This window comes from Mytilus trossulus, chromosome 12, assembly GCF_036588685.1.
Source record: "Mytilus trossulus isolate FHL-02 chromosome 12, PNRI_Mtr1.1.1.hap1, whole genome shotgun sequence".
In the NCBI taxonomy this organism is placed as follows: Eukaryota; Metazoa; Mollusca; class Bivalvia; order Mytilida; family Mytilidae; genus Mytilus; species Mytilus trossulus.
Window position 1 is genome coordinate 24,390,238 of NC_086384.1, and position 22,117 is coordinate 24,412,354.

The 22,117-nt window shown below is 31.2% G+C and overlaps 1 protein-coding gene across 1 annotated transcript; it reads right to left on the minus strand.

The window, feature by feature from the left end:
* Nucleotides 1-1,255: 1,255 nt before the first annotated feature.
* On the minus strand, nt 1,256-15,197 carry LOC134693438 (protein Wnt-4-like). Its single transcript, XM_063554262.1, has 4 exons — nt 14,703-15,197; nt 10,650-10,885; nt 9,161-9,444; nt 1,256-3,425 (listed from the first exon to the last, which is right to left on the minus strand). The coding sequence occupies exons 1-4, from the start codon at nt 14,786-14,788 to the stop codon at nt 2,958-2,960; spliced, it is 1,074 nt and encodes a 357-aa protein (XP_063410332.1). The 5' UTR covers nt 14,789-15,197; the 3' UTR covers nt 1,256-2,957.
* Nucleotides 15,198-22,117: the final 6,920 nt, after the last annotated feature.

Below are 22,117 nucleotides of genomic sequence, written 5' to 3' on the forward strand. Positions count from 1 at the left end.
CATCCATTTACTATCATAGTATTACAAAAGTTTGATTTCTAAAACAAAAGCAGTTAACTTTGATAAAATATGCGCAATAAAAGAACTTTAAAAAAAGTTTTAATGATTATAACTTACACAACGGTATTAGAAAAATTAAATTGACGACTTAAAGCCAAAAACAAAAATAAAGTTCACAAAAGATATCCCCCAAGGTTTTACAGACGTTAGATTTGGAAGTATTTGTGAAATGTTTTAATGGGTTAATGTTTATTCGTCGTGATAATCGGGGACTGTAAAAAGCCGGGTAGTATCCATAAAAGTCCGCGTTGAAATGTCTTTCATTGACAGTTGACAAAAATGTATACTTCAGTGATTTCTTTAGATATGTGTAGAGAATATAAGAACCTGTCAAAACTTAAAATATAGGACGAACAAGAGAGCAACACTGTAATGTCTTATGCGCCATTTCTAGATTGGTACGTATTCCTTATACTAATGTGACCTTGAATTCCAATGTGACCTTGACTTCTTATGTGACCTTGACCTCTTTCATTACTTTAAGGTATTGTAGCATACAACAAAAGCCATAAACATGTGCATGACTTAAATACTAGTAAGAAGATTTGTCAATGAGACAACAATCCACAAGATTAACTGGCGTTGGTGTATTTTATTGTTATTGGTTATCGTATGTAGCCTTCAACAATGAACAAAACAGGCACTGTAAAGTAATCCGTTACAGGGTCCGACATGACAAAATGCAACAACATAAACAAAAGCAGTTTGTTTATGTATAAACCAGGCAATATTGTGTATTTTGTTTGAGCTTTTGTTTTAATGTTGTGTCCCCGGTTCTTTTTATAAAGTTGAGAATGGAAATGGAGAATGTGTCAAAGACACAACAACCCGACCCAAAATCTGAAACCATGTTTGTTTATCCCTTTTTCAACTAAAATTGAAACTGACTTTTTGTGGGGTTATTTCTTAGTCCGTTCTCTTTTCATTTCATTCTGTTTTTGTACCTCTTCGCTAAGAGTTATAATCCACTCCCCTCCTCTTCTGTTTTTGTATTGGTTTGCTAAAAAAAACGTGTTCGGTGTTGGTTTTTTTTTTTGTTCTCGTGATCCCTCTAATATTTTTACAAGCATTTGTTTTTCTCTGTAGTAAATCGTTTTTGGATGCACATAATCAACAAAGATAATAAAATAGCCTCCATATATATACAAGTAGTAGTGTCAATCGAAATACTCAACGGAGGAAATAGATACAAATATAACAAAATAGATATATTTTATTTTTACTATATTTTTTAACTTCATGAGACAATTTTACAACAAAAACATATCACATGTATCAGAGGTATATAATATACCTACATACTAATATATAACAGCACATTTGATAATGATACATTTTGATTTTAATTGGGAAATGCTGAGATTTTGTTTGGCCCTGTTAACCTTTAAACATCTATGAAATAAATGAATACAACTTATGAAATGAAATTCTATATTCTTATACAAATTTATACAAATTTTCGTGTAACAAAATTTTGGTAATAATTTTGCTGTTTAGCATTTCTGTCTATGACAAAGATGAATGCATCGGACTACGAGATGTTATCATTAATGCTTTTTCTCTTTTAATTTTTAATATTGCATTTATTTTGAAAATTGAAAGATTGTTAAAAATCGATCGAACTGTTTAGATTTTTTCATATACTTGAGATATTTATAGATTATCGTTGATTATCTCAACGAGATTGATTTTCTCGCTTGAGCTGGTACAGCGAAAGTGAGAAAAGCAATCGAGTTGAGATGACCAATGATAATCTGTTTATCGCTATTTTACCTATGACGACGTTGTCAATTTTCAAATTTCAATGTCAATTTCGTTAGCAACGCCACGTGGCCTCCTTAGTTTCTAGTGATAATTTTTCCATCTCAAGCGAGAAGCATGATATGAAAATTATCACAAAAAAAGATCAAATGAAAAATGCATAAAATAGCGATAATATACAATATTATAACAAAACTCTTAATTTCTGAAATTTTCATTTAATTTTCTATAAAGGAAAGAATGAAATTTGAAGGCAAGAAAAGGGCAGTGTGCTGAAACATACTTAACATAAATTAACATAAATATTAACATTTTTAGTAATAATCATCACCAGTGTCACAAAAGTTATCGAAATCAACAGTATATATAAATGCTTACTGATATGAAGTAGAAATAAGTATTTTTACATACATAGAAACTATATAAAATGTATCTATTTTATATTAACATATCTATTATATGGTATGATGGTTATTGCAGATTCGAAACAACGGTTGTGACACTGGCGATAGCTGTGAAACCACAGACAATAGCACTTACAGTGATAGGTTGTCGATTACACTTGAGTGGTTTCGCGAGGTGTTAACAGGAAACCACTACTGTGCTACCGACGCTAATAATGATTAAGGTGAAGACCAACCTACAGTCGTACATGATACATTAACAATAAGGCACATGTATTTAATATCTACAGTAATAACATGTTGAACATAATCAAAACACATTTGCATACTGTCGAGGCACATGTGCTTAAGTAATATCGTGTATCATTTACAGTATTATTACGAATGTAATGTACAAAAGTCGTACAAAGTTCAATCATTTGACTTTCCTTATATTCGTTAATGTACACAGAATAATCACAGCCTTTTTCAGTCTTACTGTAAATGATAAGAAATTGATTAACCTGAGATTTCTTAAAAAGAAGACATTTGATCAATGTTCCTTCCATCTTCATACTTGTCATACTCGGAGCTCCTCTTCTTGTTTCGATTGCATACATGTAAATACTTTACAAGCACTTTGTGCGGGAAATGACTTTATGACTCGTGATATATAATGTTTGGATTTCATTTTACTGTAATATCATTCTGGTGAATTTTGTAGTCCACTAACAGCCGATGATTTTGATTCTTTCATTTGCAATAATGTTCCTCGACTTCGCGCACGCACTCCTGACATGATACGTAACAGCACCAATGAAACTTGCAGTAACATCTTTCTACAATCCTCTTTTTCCGGGATTCGTATCCTCGTCCGCAACACAATAGATCACAACCGTCAATTGCTTTGGAGTTTTTGTTACAGATTCTGCCTTTTGTTCCCAAAGAACCAGATTTTGGGTCTGGTTCACAAAAATCGGGAGAAGCAACTAAATAAACTAAGTCTGAACTTGTATGTGCTTTGAATTCTGGATTTACAGGCACAAGTCTTGGTAAAGTGTTTGTATAAACTAATTTAACTTCTGTTGCTCCGTCGAATTTTTCTTTTATTTTGGAGCCGACTTCTCTAAAGGTTGGCATAGCTCGCCAGCAAGTCCGTAATTCGCACGATCCTGACACACCATGGCACTTGCATTCTATTCTCATGTTGTTTTCGATACTCTGGAAATAAAAAGACATAAAACCGTTAATAAATCTTACAAAAGAAAGTATCAATGATGAAAATGTAAAATCGAAAGCATGTACACTGTCTTGTAAGTCGTCAAAAAATGTTATGTATGCATGAATGCGCGGTCAACGTAATTTTCACGACGACAGCACTATATTTTGTCGGATGGCATGACAGGAATTTGTTTCTTTGTGTTTTGTATAGGTCAAATATACAACCATGTTTTAGCACTTTTTCCAGACATGGAAGTGAAATACTCCGGAAGTCATTAATTCTGTTGTTTCGTATAATTTATGCTTGATTTGATAAACATTTCGGTTTGAAATGTTTATTACAACAAAACACGATATCAAACCTTCTTTGATAAATTCTCGACATATTACTGACGAAACATTTTTCATATCCTATTTTTTTTATTTTTTTTTACATATAGTTTATTTACAGCTACTGACAGATATGATATAACCTTGAAGCTCTTTTGCACCTTAGATTTTGGCTACCGGTGATAAAATTCTACCATATGTCATATTGATAATTTATAATAAATATGTATAGGTAAATATATAAATAATATGTAAAAGTTTGACCTCAGTTTGTTATTTATGTGTCTTATAATGTATCCAAAGAAAAAAAACATATAAATACATTTTTATATATAGTGCGTAGAGATTTGCCATGATAGTAGATAGTCATTACTGAATATTAAGTTTCTAAGTGCTGAGACAAGTGTAATTCTAAATCATATGTTTAAAATGCATCGATATTAAAAGCTATACAATGTGGTAAATATGCGGCTTTCCTTTTTAACCACCCTTTCCCGCTGGATCTGAATTTCATGAATAAAAATAATAAACAGAAAAAGCCAAATGGGTAACAGCTAAATGTACACTTAAAAAAATGTCACCACCTTTCTCCCATACAGCAAGCAAACAGAAGCCTCATTGCTATTATTACACTTCTTAGTTAGAAACAAGACTTGCACATATTATTCCTCAGACTGCTGCCCTTCAAACGAAGTGCAACAGCGTGCTTTGTAACAGTATATGAAGATAAAGGTACAAAATAAATGATCAGATTGCAATTTGTTTATATTGGAATATAAAGTAAATCAGGTTCAGCCTTTGAAGATTTAACAACTAATCAATTAAAGTCGAAAACATTTGGCTAGCTAGGTGCAATATTTGAAAATTATTAAGAGTATGAAAAAATACAATTAAAAGTAAATACGTCCTTTGAAAAGCAAATTGAATTTTCTTACTTGTAAATCACGGTCATTGAATATAATATGTTGCAATATGAGCGTTAGAAAACTCCAAAATATGATGGCGTTGTTCTCTTTGTGTATAGTAAGTGATACCGATTCTATTAATTTCTCTTCCAAAACAGCTTATACTTTATCATTGTATAAATAAACTTTTTTCAATTTCTCGTCAAGTGCACCCAGAATTGTATTATTAATTAAATATAAGGAAAGTTTGGATTGACAATTAAGAAATGGTGCCAAAAATATAGAATTATACGTATAAATATTTGAATTTGTAAACCTCCAGAGAAACACTTCTTATTGTTGATAACACAGACGGCGTTCAGCTATGATGATTACGATTTAATGATGATTGAAAAAACAGACTTCACTGCGAATCGATGCCAACTTAATATACCCACAGTTAAAAAGGGTCCTTAATCCATTAGAAGGGAGGATACTCTCGCAAATCTTGATCGGATTCTTTGGCTGCCTATTTCAACTTAATTCAGTGAGGGGATTTTCCGCAAACGACAATTTTATTACAGTGCAGTATATCACTGAATAAAGGATGAGGTTATACCCTTAAAACTACACCGTGCACACGACATTCAAGAGGTTACTTTTTTTTTAATAAATAACAATTTTTGATTTCTTTACTTTTACTATCTGAGTTCTCAATTAAACATTACGTTCTAAATGTACTATACTGGTATTACTCATTGTATAGAATAACATTACACAATATCAATGAGTTTCATTTTGATCGAAAGTGACAATGCAAAAAAAAATGAAAACAATAATATTAAAGTGAACTAAAAAAATATCTTTAAAAAAATTTCAATACCAAGGCCTTGTTTCAAAAGTAATTATTAATAATTTTGCAATTCAAAATTTTTAAAATACACATGTCAAAATGCTTTATGTTAACCGAATGCATGTCATATTAATAACTATACGACACGTATAACCCAGTGATCACCTATCAATTTATCTTTGCCATAACTGTTAACTTTGATTTCCTTACAGCAGTGATTGGCATGTAAGTGTGAATCGAAAGGTCACTTGAAAAGGAAGTCAAAAATGTATTTAATCCGAAACTATTTGTCACATTGTTGTGTTGACCGACTGCTATAATTCGTGGCATATTTTGTAAAAAAATATTTATAGATCTTATATTGAAAAAAACGTCGTATTATGTTACCCTAATTTAATCAACGTCCGAACGGAATGTGGAGTAGATGTTAGGTTGCTGTCTCACTGATGTAAACCCACATAATGTTTGTCTCATTCATATATAATTCATGGCATATTTTGTGAAAACGTATTTATAGATCTTGATTTTGAAAAACGTCCTATTACGTTACCCCTCTTTTATTCAAAGTTCGAACGGAATGTGAAGTATATGTTAGGTTACTGTCTCATTGACGTATAACCACATGTGTTTTGTCTCCTTCAGCAGGTTCTAAAGTATATGTTTTGCGTGTCAGTGTTTGTGTTTACAATCGATGAAGACGTTTTTCTGTGTCATAATTACTATTCCTGACACAATTTTGGAATTTACATTTCAACACATATTGAGCAATGTTTATAAATATTTCACTACTAACAAACATAAACTGACCCTGATCACGTGACCTGACATCAATCAAGATGTGAACGTAATAACTAAGACTGGTATCATAACATCTTAGAATTGTATAATTAGCTTTCATAAATATGTCTCCTGTTCGTGCTAGTCTATAGTTAATATTAGTTTTTCAAGAATTTGATTTGATTTGAGTTTAAGTAATGTCCAGTTGCAAATACTTGATCAATATCTAAGACAACTGCTGTTTTTTCAAAAATTTGATTTGATTGTTTTTTAGTTTAAGTCCAGTGGCAATATATGTGTTTGCATTGTCCAGTGACAAGTACCTCATTAAAAAAATCAAGAAAATTGCAGTTTTATTTCAAGAATAAGATTGGATATACAATTTTTTGAAAGTTCAGTTGCAAATAGTTCACCCATATTTAAGATTTAAGTTTTTTTTACTTGTCGTGGGAACTTCTGAAAGAGTATTAATAGGCATAGTTCAGGACGTGTCATTAACAAAAGACATTATCAGCCTTGGCGAGGCGTTGTTATTTGGGACAAAATTGCATTTTTATCATAATGTTAAATCCCCCTGTCAACAAATCGGAATAGACATACAGGAGATGATGAATGGTATAGAACTGAAACGTATCTTCAGGTATCTAGGCAATTCTTGATAATTATAATATAAAAAGAAGTGTATCTATGTGATACTATATAGTATGTTTGTAGAACGAATATTTATGATCGAAAATGGAAGTCGTAAATCCTTACACTGAATGGACCTCGATAATCCGTCCATATTCAAGAAAATGAGTGTCGAATCATTTACGATGTAATTACTGCGTGTACATACGATCGGGTGCGAGGGAACAGTCTTAAACTAGATAATAAGCAGTCTGTTGGTACAACTATGTGACATAAATCTTTAGATTAGTCTAATAAGGAAAATATATATAGACTAACTAAGAGATATTCTTTTATTTGAATAGTTTAGTAAATGTGTAAGGCACTTATGGATCAATGGTAATCGTTTAAAATTCCTTTACTTACTTTGCTGATTACGTATTTGAGCGCAAAAAAAACCCCGTTATTGTCCAAAAGTCGAACAGTTTCACGAGCATGACTCGACAGCTCAAATAAGTCTTACATCGAAAATTAAGCATTCCAAAATAAACTTCATTTGTTTAATTCTTATAAAGCAGTTCAATTATATGAACAGATGCATTTTTAATGGAACGACGGAGATGAAAGGATAGTAAAGTCGTAATTTTAAAAATATGTGTTTCGTATATAAACATTCTACAATTTCTAATCAACCCCGTAATTCAAAAAGCTCTTGCATTAAAATTTAAAGAGAGTATAGACCTTAACTTTTGACATTACTAAAAAATAAAATTTCAATCCTTCGAAATAAAATTCAACATTAAAAATTGAATTTTTTGAATTTTAAAATTTGTTTTGATATTAAATTGCCCGTAAAAGCCAAGTTAATCGGAAAAAGTAATCTTTTGCATGCTTCATTACGTACTAAAATATCAGTTTTTATACGTTTTGTTAGTTTGAAGTAATGTAACTTGAAATGGAGTTTATATAAATTACATTCGGGTCCATTGAAAGTAATCATCCAGCGTTGTACATTAGGAACAAAACTAGCATTGACTGCCACCAAAATATTAACTTACTTGCTTAAAACACGGGGAACATGTAATCAAGTACTTTGACGCTATTACTAAGATATAAAATAGTCAAATTCATTTATCGTCGAGTACTTTGACGCTATTACAAAGATATAAAATAGTCCATTTCATCCCATCAAATCGGCGTATATTGTCATTTTATATACACGTACAACCATCATAATATTTCAATAAGCCCCTAACATAACATTCAGAACCTCTTGCATGGCATCGATGTATTGTGATGGAGCAGAAACGTTCATAGCACTCTTTGTTCGTTCCTTGTTTCAAGTTATTTTTCGTAAAAATTATTTGTTTGTACAACAAAACTTATCCTATATAAAATCATTTAGAAAGAGGTAGACAATTGTGCTTGTTCATACTTTTTCCTTCCTCTTTATTCATAAATATATGACAAGTATATTAGTTTATATTTGTTAAAAAACAAATAATCTATCATATCTATTTGAAATGCATTTAAATGGAAAGGAGAGTATTATGTATACTAATAAGAAATGTTGTCTAATATAGACATCAGGCTGACAGTTGTGGGTTTTAGGTGTAAAGTCCTTACATGTAAATAAAAATCGTCAACAATACGATCATGACATAAAATATATCGAGTGTATTGTATCCTCTAACATTAGTCGTAAGATTTATGTTAGATTTCGTATTATTATTCCACCTGGGAAACATCCCAAATTTGATTGAAACGGAAAATGATGGGGGTAATGTGTCCAGGTATCTAATAAATCATTCGCCCAGTCTCATCTTAATAAAGGCTTGGTGGTATTAAACTTTAATCATATTGTATTAAGAAATCGACATGAGGCCATTAAATTGTGCTTCACTTGTTCAAATTCAATGCCTGAATTGAAATTCCTTCATATTATACTTTTACATTTTAACCTCGTTTTTGTGGTTCAGAAAAAGTAGTTTTCATCAAAGAAAGTCGTACAGGTTGCACAAATCTTGTTATAAGTAATCATGTTTATTTAGGATGTGCAGATGTTTGCAAAAGTTCAATATATATTTCATATTATGTTAAAATAATATTGTGTTAACCTTATGTACATTTCATTTGTGACAGACGATAGCTTTGCATATATAACCTAATCCAGAATGTTTATTATACTCAAAAAGCTGTTATATATTTTAAATATCCGTACGAATATGTGTTATGTAGGGATGGTATTTACATATTTGATAGTACATTCGATATAAACTCACCTTTCTTCCAGCTTGATTATTATGAATATTCATTAATTGTCTTCCTATATTTTTATTGTTTTTTCTTTTACGCTTTTCTCTAGCGTCAACAAATGTTTTTGCAAATGCTATTCCAAAAGCAATATTGTCTGAACACCCTGACCATTCAAATCCCTGGTCACTAGGTCCACTAACTGTTCTATCACAACCACATTGTGTTAAGCGGCCACTACTACAAGCCCTAGTAACGGCATGTGCCACTCCCGCAGACGACAGCGCGTGCACAAACGATGCTTCTCTCGTGCCTGAAAATATCAAGATGGATATGAATAAAAGGAAACTTTAAAGCATGTATTTAAACGATACAGTTAACCAAAATAGTATGTAAACGATACAGTTAACCAAAATAAACCAATAACGCAAAAAAGGGACATCAAGAATAGCAAATAAACTATTGTTCTAATGAAAACGAGGACCTCATTTCTTTGAAGCAAACCAACCTCGAATATCTTTATATGAATCAGGATGTCTCTTCAATTTACAACTGTAATTTCTAGTTTAAACGTTTACTTTGAACGAATATTTAAAGTATTAATATGTTAAGGATTATGAGTCCACCTTAGCCATAAGGCGAGTTGAAATACAATATGTCTTATATAAAATGCATTTATTATCTGAGTAGACTAAAATCTATTCGTCGTTCTTGCTTATGGCTAGAATACAAGTTATATCGTGTATTCTGAATAACATAGATTGATTTTAAACACGATAAATGGCAAATTTTAAGTATCTTATGCTTTATGTAAGGTGTTCCTATTTGCAAATTCACGAATTTGTGAATATATCTGTCTTTTCATGACGAATGTATCATCCAAAATCGAAATACTGTAAAAACAAGACCACAAAACTCTAATAAAGTCCAAATTAATGATAATATATTAACTCCCCCGCATACACCCAACTACTATTTACAAATTTACGTCGTTTAATTGTGCAAATATTTACACGATTAACTAACTATTTGATTCTGGTTTAGAAAACAATGAAAGTCGAATGTTGCTTTTACAGCTTCATTCTGTCTGTTTTAAAATGTAACTAAATCCATGACGTTTAAGAACTATTTGATAGATGTTGTCAACACCTTCTTCCTTTGATCTTATTTGGTATTTATTTGTTTTAAAGGTCATAATCATACGTATGTGGGATTTGTCAAATCCTAAAGTTTAGAAAAACTTTTCAATCAAATACTACAGTTAGAAAAATGAATGTAACGTAATTTTCCCGTATAACATTTATGTGTAGCGTTTATATACGAAGTCTTTTTAAGCATAAGAAAGAAAGAAAAACGAAAATGAAATCAATTGAATAACAAAGGCATTTCTGTTGTGTTGTGTATCTCTGATACTTTGTTGTTCGTTATCTATATGTGCCTCTCAGTTACATCACTCTTTGTGAATTTTAATGTGATTTTTTACACAAGAAACATACATAAAATAGAGGTCACACCTACCTAATTTTAAAACATTTCCAAATATATTTCTTGTCTCCACCATACTGCAGTTCCATCGTCTATTTCTAAATTGATATTGACACTCTAGTATAGCGTTATTAGCACCGTTTTTAACACTGTCCATAATTTCAATATTTTTACGACAAATTTTTCTTTGTCTTTTAACAAGTCCTACGAGTGAATCACATGTTTCTGGAATCTGTATAGTTGAAAGACTGGACATTTTGGCCAACGACCTGTAAAAACAAAAATTAAGAAATTACAATTATACTAGTAACAAACAAAACACTTCAAATTGAAGCGAAACGATACAAAATAGTTCAGATGATGATATATCAGTTTCAGCTTCTGTTTCACTCTCAAAACCTACCCATATTTTAGTCTATAAGGGTCATTTTGAGCTATGGAACCAGTTCAAATTCTTCATCATGGAAAATCAAATTCTACGCCAAATAATATTTTTGAAAGTATTTTTTGTAATGAAATGAAATAATGAAAAGATCTTGATAAATCTATTCCGTTTAGAAGATCGAAAATCAGGACAGTATACAGTATTCAACTATGTAAGTAATCTTTGACTCTTCTTATAGATAATCTGGAACCTCACATTATGAAGTTCTGAGAATGGGCGGTTTAAAAAAAAGCGGTTCGACAGTAATCGTCTCTTATGGATAGTTGTCTCATTAGCAATCGTACCACATCTTCTTTTTTATATCTTAAAAGGACTTGTTGAATTGTATATACATATCTAACATCTTTTCAACATGTTGTTTCTTTGGCATGTTGATGTTAATAGGTCGGGTGTCTCTGATGTTGCATTACAATTTGTCAGATCTATTTATAATTAATTGGTGTTGTCAATCAGATGAAATTGTCAGCAAATTTCACGCCATTACTATCTGATAAACGAAGAACTTATTTCAATAGTTTGCCAAATGTATGACCAACAAATGTTTACAACAGTTACTGTCAAGTAGTAATTTTTAATGTGCTATTCGGACACCTCGGTTCACATTAAACGCGTAATAAATGGCGGGATAAATTATGATTTATATGTCGTCTGCAAACAAATGTGCAATTTGCTGTTCTGACAAAATGGTTAGCTGTTTACAAATGTTATCCCAAACCATTAAATCATATAATAAGTTGTGATTTGTCTGTTAAAACATTTTTCTGCAAGGCTTATATAATTTCTATTTGTCAATCACCGCTAACAAAATACGTTTTATGGCCGTGCAAATGTAGAAACATTATGTTGTCAGATTTTATTCTCCATTACTGTATCTTCAATAGAATATCACTATCGTCAAGTGTATAAAAATACTGACTCTTGGATGTTTAAAACATTAACCAATCTTCAATAAATAAATGATTTTGATACAGAACTCGAGACGATACTGACAAAATAAAAGAAAGGCAAAAAGGGTGATATTTAAAAAAAAACGTAACAAATTAAGATGACAAACTTTTAAAAAAGGTGTTGGTATTTAAAAAAAAACGATTTGTCAAGATTTCATTTCTTGAAGGTAAATAAAATAGTTAAATTTCAAGTGTCGATTTCAGTGATACATAGTTTGCTGCCAAATAATTCCTTCTGGTTATACAATTTGATTGAAAATGTACAATTAAACAAAATGTAATATCTATTATCTGTTTAGTTTTTGTTTACTCGTTACTCAAATCTAATGACAGAAACTGACAAAGTTAATTATATTATTTATCAAAAGCCTTTGGTTATTATTGTAAAACATAATTCATATCATTTAATATCCTTAGGACAATGTGTTACACAAAATTTTCTAGTTTTAACACTATCACATCAAAAATGCCGTCTTGTTGAGGTCAATGTACATTTGTTACTTTCATTTATTATAGTGAAGGAAATTTGGATGAAAACGGAATAATAAAGAGCACTAAGCTTTTGAACACAAACATTTGTAATGTCAAAAAAGTCATAAAGTTTTTAAATACAAATAATTCAAATGTCACACGTCCGCCTTTCCCAGGGCCTGTAAATTTTTTAATTTGTATTTGGAGCCTGGGACGCTGTCGCCATACTTTTTATTCATAATACGAAATTGTCACTGAAACATCATTTAATTAATATCTTATGAGTTAATGAAAAGTTTCTCCCAAAACGTCCAGTTCTGACTGTCAAATTTCAAGGGTGTGTTAAAATAAAGTCGGGTGGGTCGACAGACTTGAAAAGAACCCGTCAAGTAGATTTCACAATTTTAATGCACATCTGGGTTTACAAAAAAATCTGTTTTTCCTGTATTTAATAAAAAGTGACATTAAGTTTTGGTACGACGCCCTTGTTTAGCCGATTGTTTGTATTTTTACTAAATTCATCTGTACCTTTGTTATATTTTAATAAAGCAACAAAATTTGAAGTCTTTTCTGTGTTATCTGACTATCAATATCAAACAGCCCTATTGATAACGTGTTGAATTGAAGGGGGATAATTCGATGAAATATCTTCATTTAAATAAGCCTGTCAAATCCATTTTACATTCATTGATTCATGCTCTCTGATTAGTTTTGTATGTAAAGAATTTCTCCATATCATTAAAGGAGAATACTTCGATAATCAACAAACAACTATTTAAATCAAGACTTCACGACATTGATTGTGGTTCGTCGAAAAGAGGTGTTCTTTCGTTAAGTGCGGAATTAAAAACTTTATTGGAAACCTTGTAGCATTGTTAAATTAATGTTAAGTTCTACTTTAATGTTAACAAAAGCTTTTGATTTATCTCCCTTATCAATAACCCTTCATTGTCAAAACTATGATAAAATACCAAAAATATTTTGAAAGAATAGTAAAATTTTACGGTGCACATTTCAACAAAAAGTTCATAAAGTAATGGGTTAATTTAAAATTATTAAAAAGACCCACATCTGTTTTGTTGATAGAAAAATGTATTCAAATCAGGTTAAAGTTTGATTTTCATTGTTAATAAATTTTAATTTGAAAATAAATCTTCAGTGGGATATGTTTGAGATTAAAAGTGTGAGAAATTTTATAAAACATATGTAAAAACACCGAGACAATTCTAATAATCAACCAACAGTGAAAACAAGCGAAACCTCTTGTAAATTAAGTACATTATCATATTTATAGTTTAAACCCAACACATGTACGGAATGAATATGCTAATTTCAACTCAAGTACTAGTAGGTTAAAGAAAGTTGAGTTCCATCTAGGAAGAAATGAGTGTCTAGCTTTTTCAATTTTTTCAAATGCATTATAATTTAACGTTCAAATCAATGGAGCTATTTTCTTGTGTTATGGATGATAGTCTTTTCTTCGCCCTTTTTCTATTTCTCCCTCATCCTATCTCTCTATCTCAGTTTGTCTAGTACATGTAAGACTACCGGCGAGACTAACACATTTGTAAATAGCATTGTTTCATTAGTAGGTACATCAATTTAGTGGCCTTAGACAACCTGACCCCTATGTACACTATCTGAATAAAAATATATCAAAGTCAACCGTTATTAATCAAGAAACTGATATCTACATCTCTTATCCTGGCTAGCTTTCGTTCTTAATAAATGATATTTGTTTTAGTAGATACGAATGTGTACCTGTTTTTCTGTGGTATTTGTAAGCTTTAACCACCTCTTTATTCACAACTGAGCAAAACTTGTCAATAAAATCTAAGTTTGTGGCTTAAAGCTGTAGGGGTAGAGATTTCAATTTTAATGCCTGAAAGATTAAAGTATCAATTGTATGTCAGCTTGTATATAATCATTTCAGATAAGTTGTGGAATGCAGATATAAGCTAGTAAGTATTTAACACTTCTATGCTTAAACTTATTTGCATTTCAGCTAACATTGTTTCAGTCAAATGTATGCTGATTTCTTCGAAACTGGAACGTACATGTATATAGATGCCCGAAGAATTTGCAGTTCAGCTTCTTCCTGGATGCTACATAAAGTTGTATAAGTTATATATTGGAATACTTTTATAAAAAGTGCAGCAGCCACAGTACCTTTAAATTGTTTCAAAACATTATTGGAAAATTATACAAAAACATAATACTTACAGCCACTGTATTCCACCAACAAACGTTAAAAACTGTAACAGAATACAAAATCCTGAAGAAATAGTGTTCATATCCAAACGGGTCATCCTTTTGGCACTTTTAATAAGAATCACGTTTCTTCATACGAAGTATATTCTTCACAATTTACACAAGTTCCATATACCAAAGCTTATTTCTATCTAAGTGTTTCTGTGTTAAAGCCTGCAAGTTTCACATTTTCAGTTCGATAAAGTTGTGTGATTTATATAGTTTTCCATCGCTATATTTTCGAATAAATACACTTATTCCGCTATTGAAGTTTTACTTCTTTTTCATCACATATTGTGTTTCAGGATTATATAACCAACACGTTTCCTGAAATAGCACGGACGATTTGACAAAAATAAATAACTATTTCACTGAGGATATCGTATACTATGAATGAAAGAAAAAGTAAGGACATACTTTATCACATAATCGTTTTGATTGCTCGTCCTCTTTACTCAATCGCTCCGCCCACTTGACAAAATATTGACCCGTGATTGGCTCAACTCAACCGGAAAACAATCACCGTCATGGTTGGCCGGTAATGGATGTCGACAAATTGAGTAAAAGTACAATTAAGAAGTCGATGTAAAAATGTAATTATACAATAGATTTACAATTAGATAAACAGTTTCCGTGAATATTTATAGAAATATGAATGAATGACAGATTTTTATCTCATAATTGTACACCAGAAACAATATCAATTATGAGAATTGCATGACATTTTAAATTACGTCTGTTAAAATTTAGAATGAAACAACGTTATCATATCATAAACAACTATTTCATTTTTGTGATGGAGAAAAATCGACATTGTATATTTAGAAACACTTTCTTTAGTGTTCTTATTTATATTAATCCCTTTAAAATCGATCTCAACAAAGTTAGCATTCATTTCAGTTATATTTGCATAGCAAATTTATATTGAATTTTTCATTCAGAGGCAAGCACGTTGTGTTAATATTCGCACATTCAAACAAAGTTATTTAAATATTCAATATGTTTAATGTGTTATATTTTACATCCATTTGATTTCTTAAAAACATCCAATTTAATTAATAGTGTATACAAAATATAGATTATGGACTGTGTCAATATCAACTGTCTATTCCTAGAGTCCAATCCGTTATATACATTTGACCCGATGTGAAACACTCAAAAATTCTTTTATGCAAAACAAAGGAATTTTATGCGAAAATAATTTATTTCTAGGTGTCTGAGATAATGACATAAAAAGTGAAATCACCATTTACACATCACATGATTTGCACTATAATTCCTTCCATTTCGTGTAAAGAATTTATATCCTAGATCCCGATCTAAACAATTTGTGGTTATAACATTTAAGCAGCACTTCTCCTATATATCAATATGTATATCAAAATATGTATTTTCTCCTGATCTACATCAAAATGTACCACAAATAAATTGATTATATATTACTTGGATGCTAGACTATTCGTTTTGTGATTTTTCTTGATATGATCTGCAGAGTAAATAACCAATTTTTCTTTTAAGATCACACGAATTCATCGTATGTTATTGTAATTATAATAACTATTACTATTATATGTTTTTCAATTCCCCATCTGTAATCTTGATTGCAAATATGAAAAAATAAACTACAGTAGAAAATCGAGTGTTTGTCTGAGGAGGTTCGATAGACGGCTAACGAGGTTTTTTTCCATGTCTACGCCTATAGTTTGAATCATTTTTGTTACACACTACAACCAGAGACATATATACACATTTATATGTCTCTGCTAGAACTACATTCTGATATTCAGAGTGTTCATATATAACCAGGGAAACATACTTTGATAGATATATAATGTTCCCAGATCGAACGTTGTTTCTACTACACTTCTTTATATCTGCATATGTCAATGATGAGTGTCGACTTCTAGAAATCGAAAACCTTGTCATATACACCTTAAAGATTTCTCCAAAGCCTAATGTAGTTTGAAACTACAAAATCGTACTCTGATCATCCTCTGACGAAAAGATATCACAGGGTACGACCTATTTCCTAAAACTAGATTTTTGTATTGCTTCATCGAAAGTTTGTAATTATTTTCCGATTTGTCAAATTTTGACTAAAGATAATCTAAGAGTTGTACAAATATGCAGTAAACTTTGTACAAAGGTTTTATTTAAACATCACGAGCCCTGTTGAATTGATTATAAACAATATTGTCATCTGTGTTTACATTCAAGAAAAAGGCTCGACGGTCATGTACCTCCTAACTCTTATTTTCAAATAATTCACGATTCGAAATGATTATGTCACCCCGTAAAATTTTGTGGTAGAAATCAGAGGTTTGGGTGTAAAAAAAATATTGTCATTTTGATAGAATAAGAATAAATGTGTTCTCTCTCAAAGCATAGATGTATAAACCCATATTACATCTTCTTCATTTCTTCCCTTCTTTTTCTCTATATGTATAGCATGTCATAATGTTGATGACGAAAAAATACATTTGGATGTGCGGGATGTATATAAGTACACAGCCACGTCCATCCAAAATGGAGACGTTAAATATGATGCCTTGTATTGTTTCAGTTCCAAGCTCTCAGCATAAAAAATAATGTTTGCGTCCAGTCCGTTGTAATACTCTTCTTTAAAGTGGAGGTATATAAAATGTATCTATTTGGATGTGTGGGATGTATAAATACAAAGCCACGTCCATCCAAAACGGAGACTTTAAATATGATGCCTTGTTTTGTTTAAGTTCCAAGATTTCTGGGTGAAAAATAAACATTGTGTCCAGCCCCTTATAATACCCTTATTTTCAATGGTGGTTTAAATGTTCTGTCTTTCACCACGGTCGACCTTGCAGAACATACATGTACCAGTATTATTTGTTACTTGAACACGTCATAAATATGCGTGAAATATTTGTCACTGGACCTCAAGCAAGCAACAATAAATCAACCAATACTACTCGCAAGTAGACGTGAAGCTAGACCTTGGAAAGCCTTAGGCTATGAGTCAAGTACAAGCAGTAATTTAAAATACAAAATTTTAAACATCCATGCTACTTCGTTTTTAAAAGTTATCCGATGGCCCTCCGTGAACTATCTCAATCTTATTAAATACATTTTTAGTAAACATAAAACGTCTCAGCGCGACATCTTTAAAAATAAATTTAAGTCTTCATAGAACTCATGCCGAGTTGTCGTTCGTGATTAATAGCCCCGTACTACATAATGTGCAAATAAACTGTGTGATGTTTAGAAATCTCAACCATTTTAAATTTAATTTGAAATTATGAATTTTATGGAAAAAACTTTTTCTTTTGACTTCGCTTGGGTTCATTCTTTGAAATTCTCCCCAGCTGCTGAAAGACTGGGAGTTAATAGGTTATATTGTAAACTAGATTTAAGAATTTGTAAAATACTGAGACTTGAAAATAATTCAAGCATGCATGTAAATGTATATTCGACCGAAATTTATAAACGATTTTTTTTATGTTGATAATTATGGTAATATATACATAAGAAATGTAACAGGCAGGTATTATTAGAGAGAATGGACAACATCAGAAGATGACAGTCATTTTAAAATTTCATTTGATCAAATTAGACTGTTTATGATACAGTAAATAAACTCATCATAGATACCATGCAGGACTAAATTTTATATATACGCCAGACGCGCGTTTCGTCTACAAATGACTCATCAGTGACGCTCGAATCCAAAAAAGTTTTAAAAAAAAAAGTCACATAAAGTACGAAGGTGAAGAGCATTGAGATCCAAAATTCCTAAAAGTGTTTCCAAATACAGCTAAGGTAATCTATGCCTGAGGTAGTCAACAGTTCAGTGGCAAGTTTTTCTGACTTGATAATGACTGCAAATTTCACTCTTTTGACGTCTAGACTAGAACAAGATCGACTCGAAATTTTAACAAAAAAACATTGTTTTTACGTGTTGGAGATGCATGTCAAACAAAGTATATCCGAAAGACTTCTCTTGTCGAAGAAATTCCCTTATTTGTACGTGAAGGGGGTATCGGGGTCGCAGAGATGCGTGCATTTAGAATGTAAATTATAATTATTATGCATTTATCAATAAAGGTAATATAATAAATCTTCTGTTACTTAAAAACGTTTTCCGTCTTTAATGTTAATCTAAAGAATTGGATATTAAATGCTTAAAATTGTACTGTTTTCTCCAATGCAAAACCTTTGTACTGGAGAATGAAGTCTTGGTTGCCGAAATTCCAGTTCTTTAACCTTGATGTATTTATTGATGGATGTAGAAATTCAGCCGCGACATTTTGAGCAAACTTGGTATTTCATCTTTTATATTTTCTGTATAGATTTCAACTGATTTGTTAATTTTGTTTGGATTTATCTCTTTTAATTGTTGATATCAGACCGGTTGATATCAGAGGGGTTTTGGGGAGGGAACAACAACTAAAACACCAAGTAACAACTGTTTATTTCATGATGACATCACTTATTTACAATTGTTAAACAAAATTAAGAGTAAACATTTTTTTCTAATTTTTCATATTTACATATTTTCCCATGGAAGAAATTTTCATGTACATGTAAAAGTACCTAACAGGTGTAAATTAATTAATTGGTTTAATTAAAGGTGAGAAAAAGACATTGATTAAAGAAACAAACAAAAGAACATATGTTGATTTCTTATATTGTGTGATTGTTATTAAAATCACAATATTAATTAATAAACAATTTAATTATCAATACTCATGAATGGGTTAATCAAATTATAAAGATTACCGCGCTAATGCCTCTAGCTAACGTTATGGCCACACTCCAGAAAGGGAAATCACAACTCAATTTCATTAGAAGAGTACTCAAAATTTATTTTGGGCGCATGCACCTTTGGTGTTTTCAAAACACAGATCAAAGAAAAATAAAATACAATAGCTCAACAGAGCAATGCTCTCTTTTTTCAAATTATATGCACTTATTCAGCTTGTTAAAGTAGTACTCAAAAATTAAAATAACGATCCATTCATAAGTGCATGTGGTAAGCTCTTAAGCTTATTTATTTCGAAACAATTGTTGTTATTGTGATATACAGTGCATGTATTTAATCACCTGCAGAGGTGATACAAATTTGAATAAGTGTGAAAGTCCATTAATACGAAAAACAAGAATTTGTTTTAATGATTTATACTAATATATGCCACCGCCTTGGTAATGTAGACAGCTACATGTAGCTTCAAATCTTAAACAAAATTAGTTGAGAACTTTATAATATCATTTGAGTGTTTTGAAATACAGTCCCAAGTTCTATGCAAATGACACAATTCGTGTCAATGCATTTGCACATGTTTGCAATAGTCACTATGCAAAGTTATAAAAGCAAATATCACCAGCAGCATTTGGAGCAGAACATTAGAATGAAAATAGGAGCTTAGGATATTTTGTGTGGCATCCGAAAAAATAAATAAATGTAAAACTACCAGTCAAAAATACTTTGAATTCAAATTATTTCATATCTCAAAAAATTAAAAACTTTCTTGTGTTATGGAACTTTCAGATTTAACGGAATAAGACAAACATGAAAACAAATTACACCGTGATCTTGTGAATTTCAAATGGGGATTCATTCACAGTCATTCTAAGTCAGCTTAATGTTTTAAACAATTCAAAATATCAAATTTCAAATACGAACTTTAATGCAGGGATATATGTATTGTTGTGTTGCGTTTTTGCTGTGAGACTACTCAATTATCCCATATAGATTAGCAAAGTTTAGTTATATACAGACACCATTTTTTTACACACAAATATATGTCAGAACAAGATGACACTAATGATTATCTATATAATTAATAAATGAGAATAATTATATTGTGTTGATACATTATCTAAAAATCAGTACATGTATTATTAAGCAGGGGGCATAATCCAAAGTAATTGTTTCTGCATACTAGGTAGACAAATTAATTAACCACGTCTGTATAGATTCCGTTATACCTCGTGACACGATCGAGTAGTTTAAAATATTTCCAAGAGAAAGAAATAGGGATTAATAAAAAATAACAACAAGTTATTTCTTAAATTCCCGAACTGAATTTTTACAAAATTAAACGCAAAACATATCACCATGAGAATTAGAAAAAACACAACAATAGATAATAATATAAGGGACCAAAAAATGTATGTTATAATGTAAATTATAATGGTTTACACTATAATATTTGATTTATCATCCTTGAACACTTGGCATTAAAATCCAAGATAAAACAAAAAGTCCGTCTTGGTGTGCGGGATGTATAAACACGCAGCCACGTCTTGCCGGAATAGCTAGGACGATGAATTCAATGCCTCATGTTGATATAGGAATAGTTGCCCCATGTTCCCGCTGAAAGTAAAATAAAACACCTATTTGCTGTATTATTTAGTTGTTACGTGGTGCACATGCATAATATGTTTCCCACTGGACGTTACTTAAACAGATAACAATCGTCCAAAAATGTTTCCTTCACCTTATCCGACTTCATTGTAATACTGTTTGTGTGTGTGTATATCATTCACCGGCTTAGTCAGAAATATTTTTTCCACTGGACATTAAAGGATACTGAATATATATAAAAAAAAAATTATCTTTTGTTAAATTAAATTATTATCAGTGCTTAGTGTCTTTTTGTAATGTTGTTGGGATATACAAGTACCCGGCCACGTCTACCGTGTGTTTTTGTTATTCACATGTATTTCTATTCATCCATCTGATGAGTTAAGTTTTCCTTAGCTGTTTTTTATAATTCGTTATTATGTTTTAATATCACACCACTGTTCCAGGTAAGGGATGTTGGGTTTTTTTTTTTGGGGGGGGGGGGGGGGGGGGCTGGCAATTACATGTTTAACCCCGCCACATTCTGTATGTATGTGCCTGTCCCAAGTCAAGATCCTGTAATTCAGTGGTTGTCGTTTGTTGATGTGTAAAATATTTATTTTTCGTTAATTTTTTTTTTACATTTGGCCGATCTCATATGCTAAAGAAGGATAAACAGAGTAAGCTCCACACGTAGCACACACCGAGTTTTTCGTGTGAGTTTAAACCCGGTTACAAGTATAATTCGGTAGGGTCCATCTTCGCTAGCCTTCAGAAGAGAGCGGGAGTGGATCGTAACCCTTGGCTAGCGAAGATGGGTAGGGTCACAATCGGGAGGAAATGGAAGGGATTATAGTTACGACTCTTGGAACATATCCGCCATAATCCGTGAAACGAATATTCAATAACGGTCAATGCAATCAACTCCTGTTGGCGTCCGTCAATTTAAATATAAAGGGCTGATTTCAACTTCCCTTCTTGGAATTCAAATATTGTTATGAGTATGCGTGAACTATTTGCCACTGGTGGTAAAACATTTGTACAATTTTTGTCTTATTTAAGATAATAA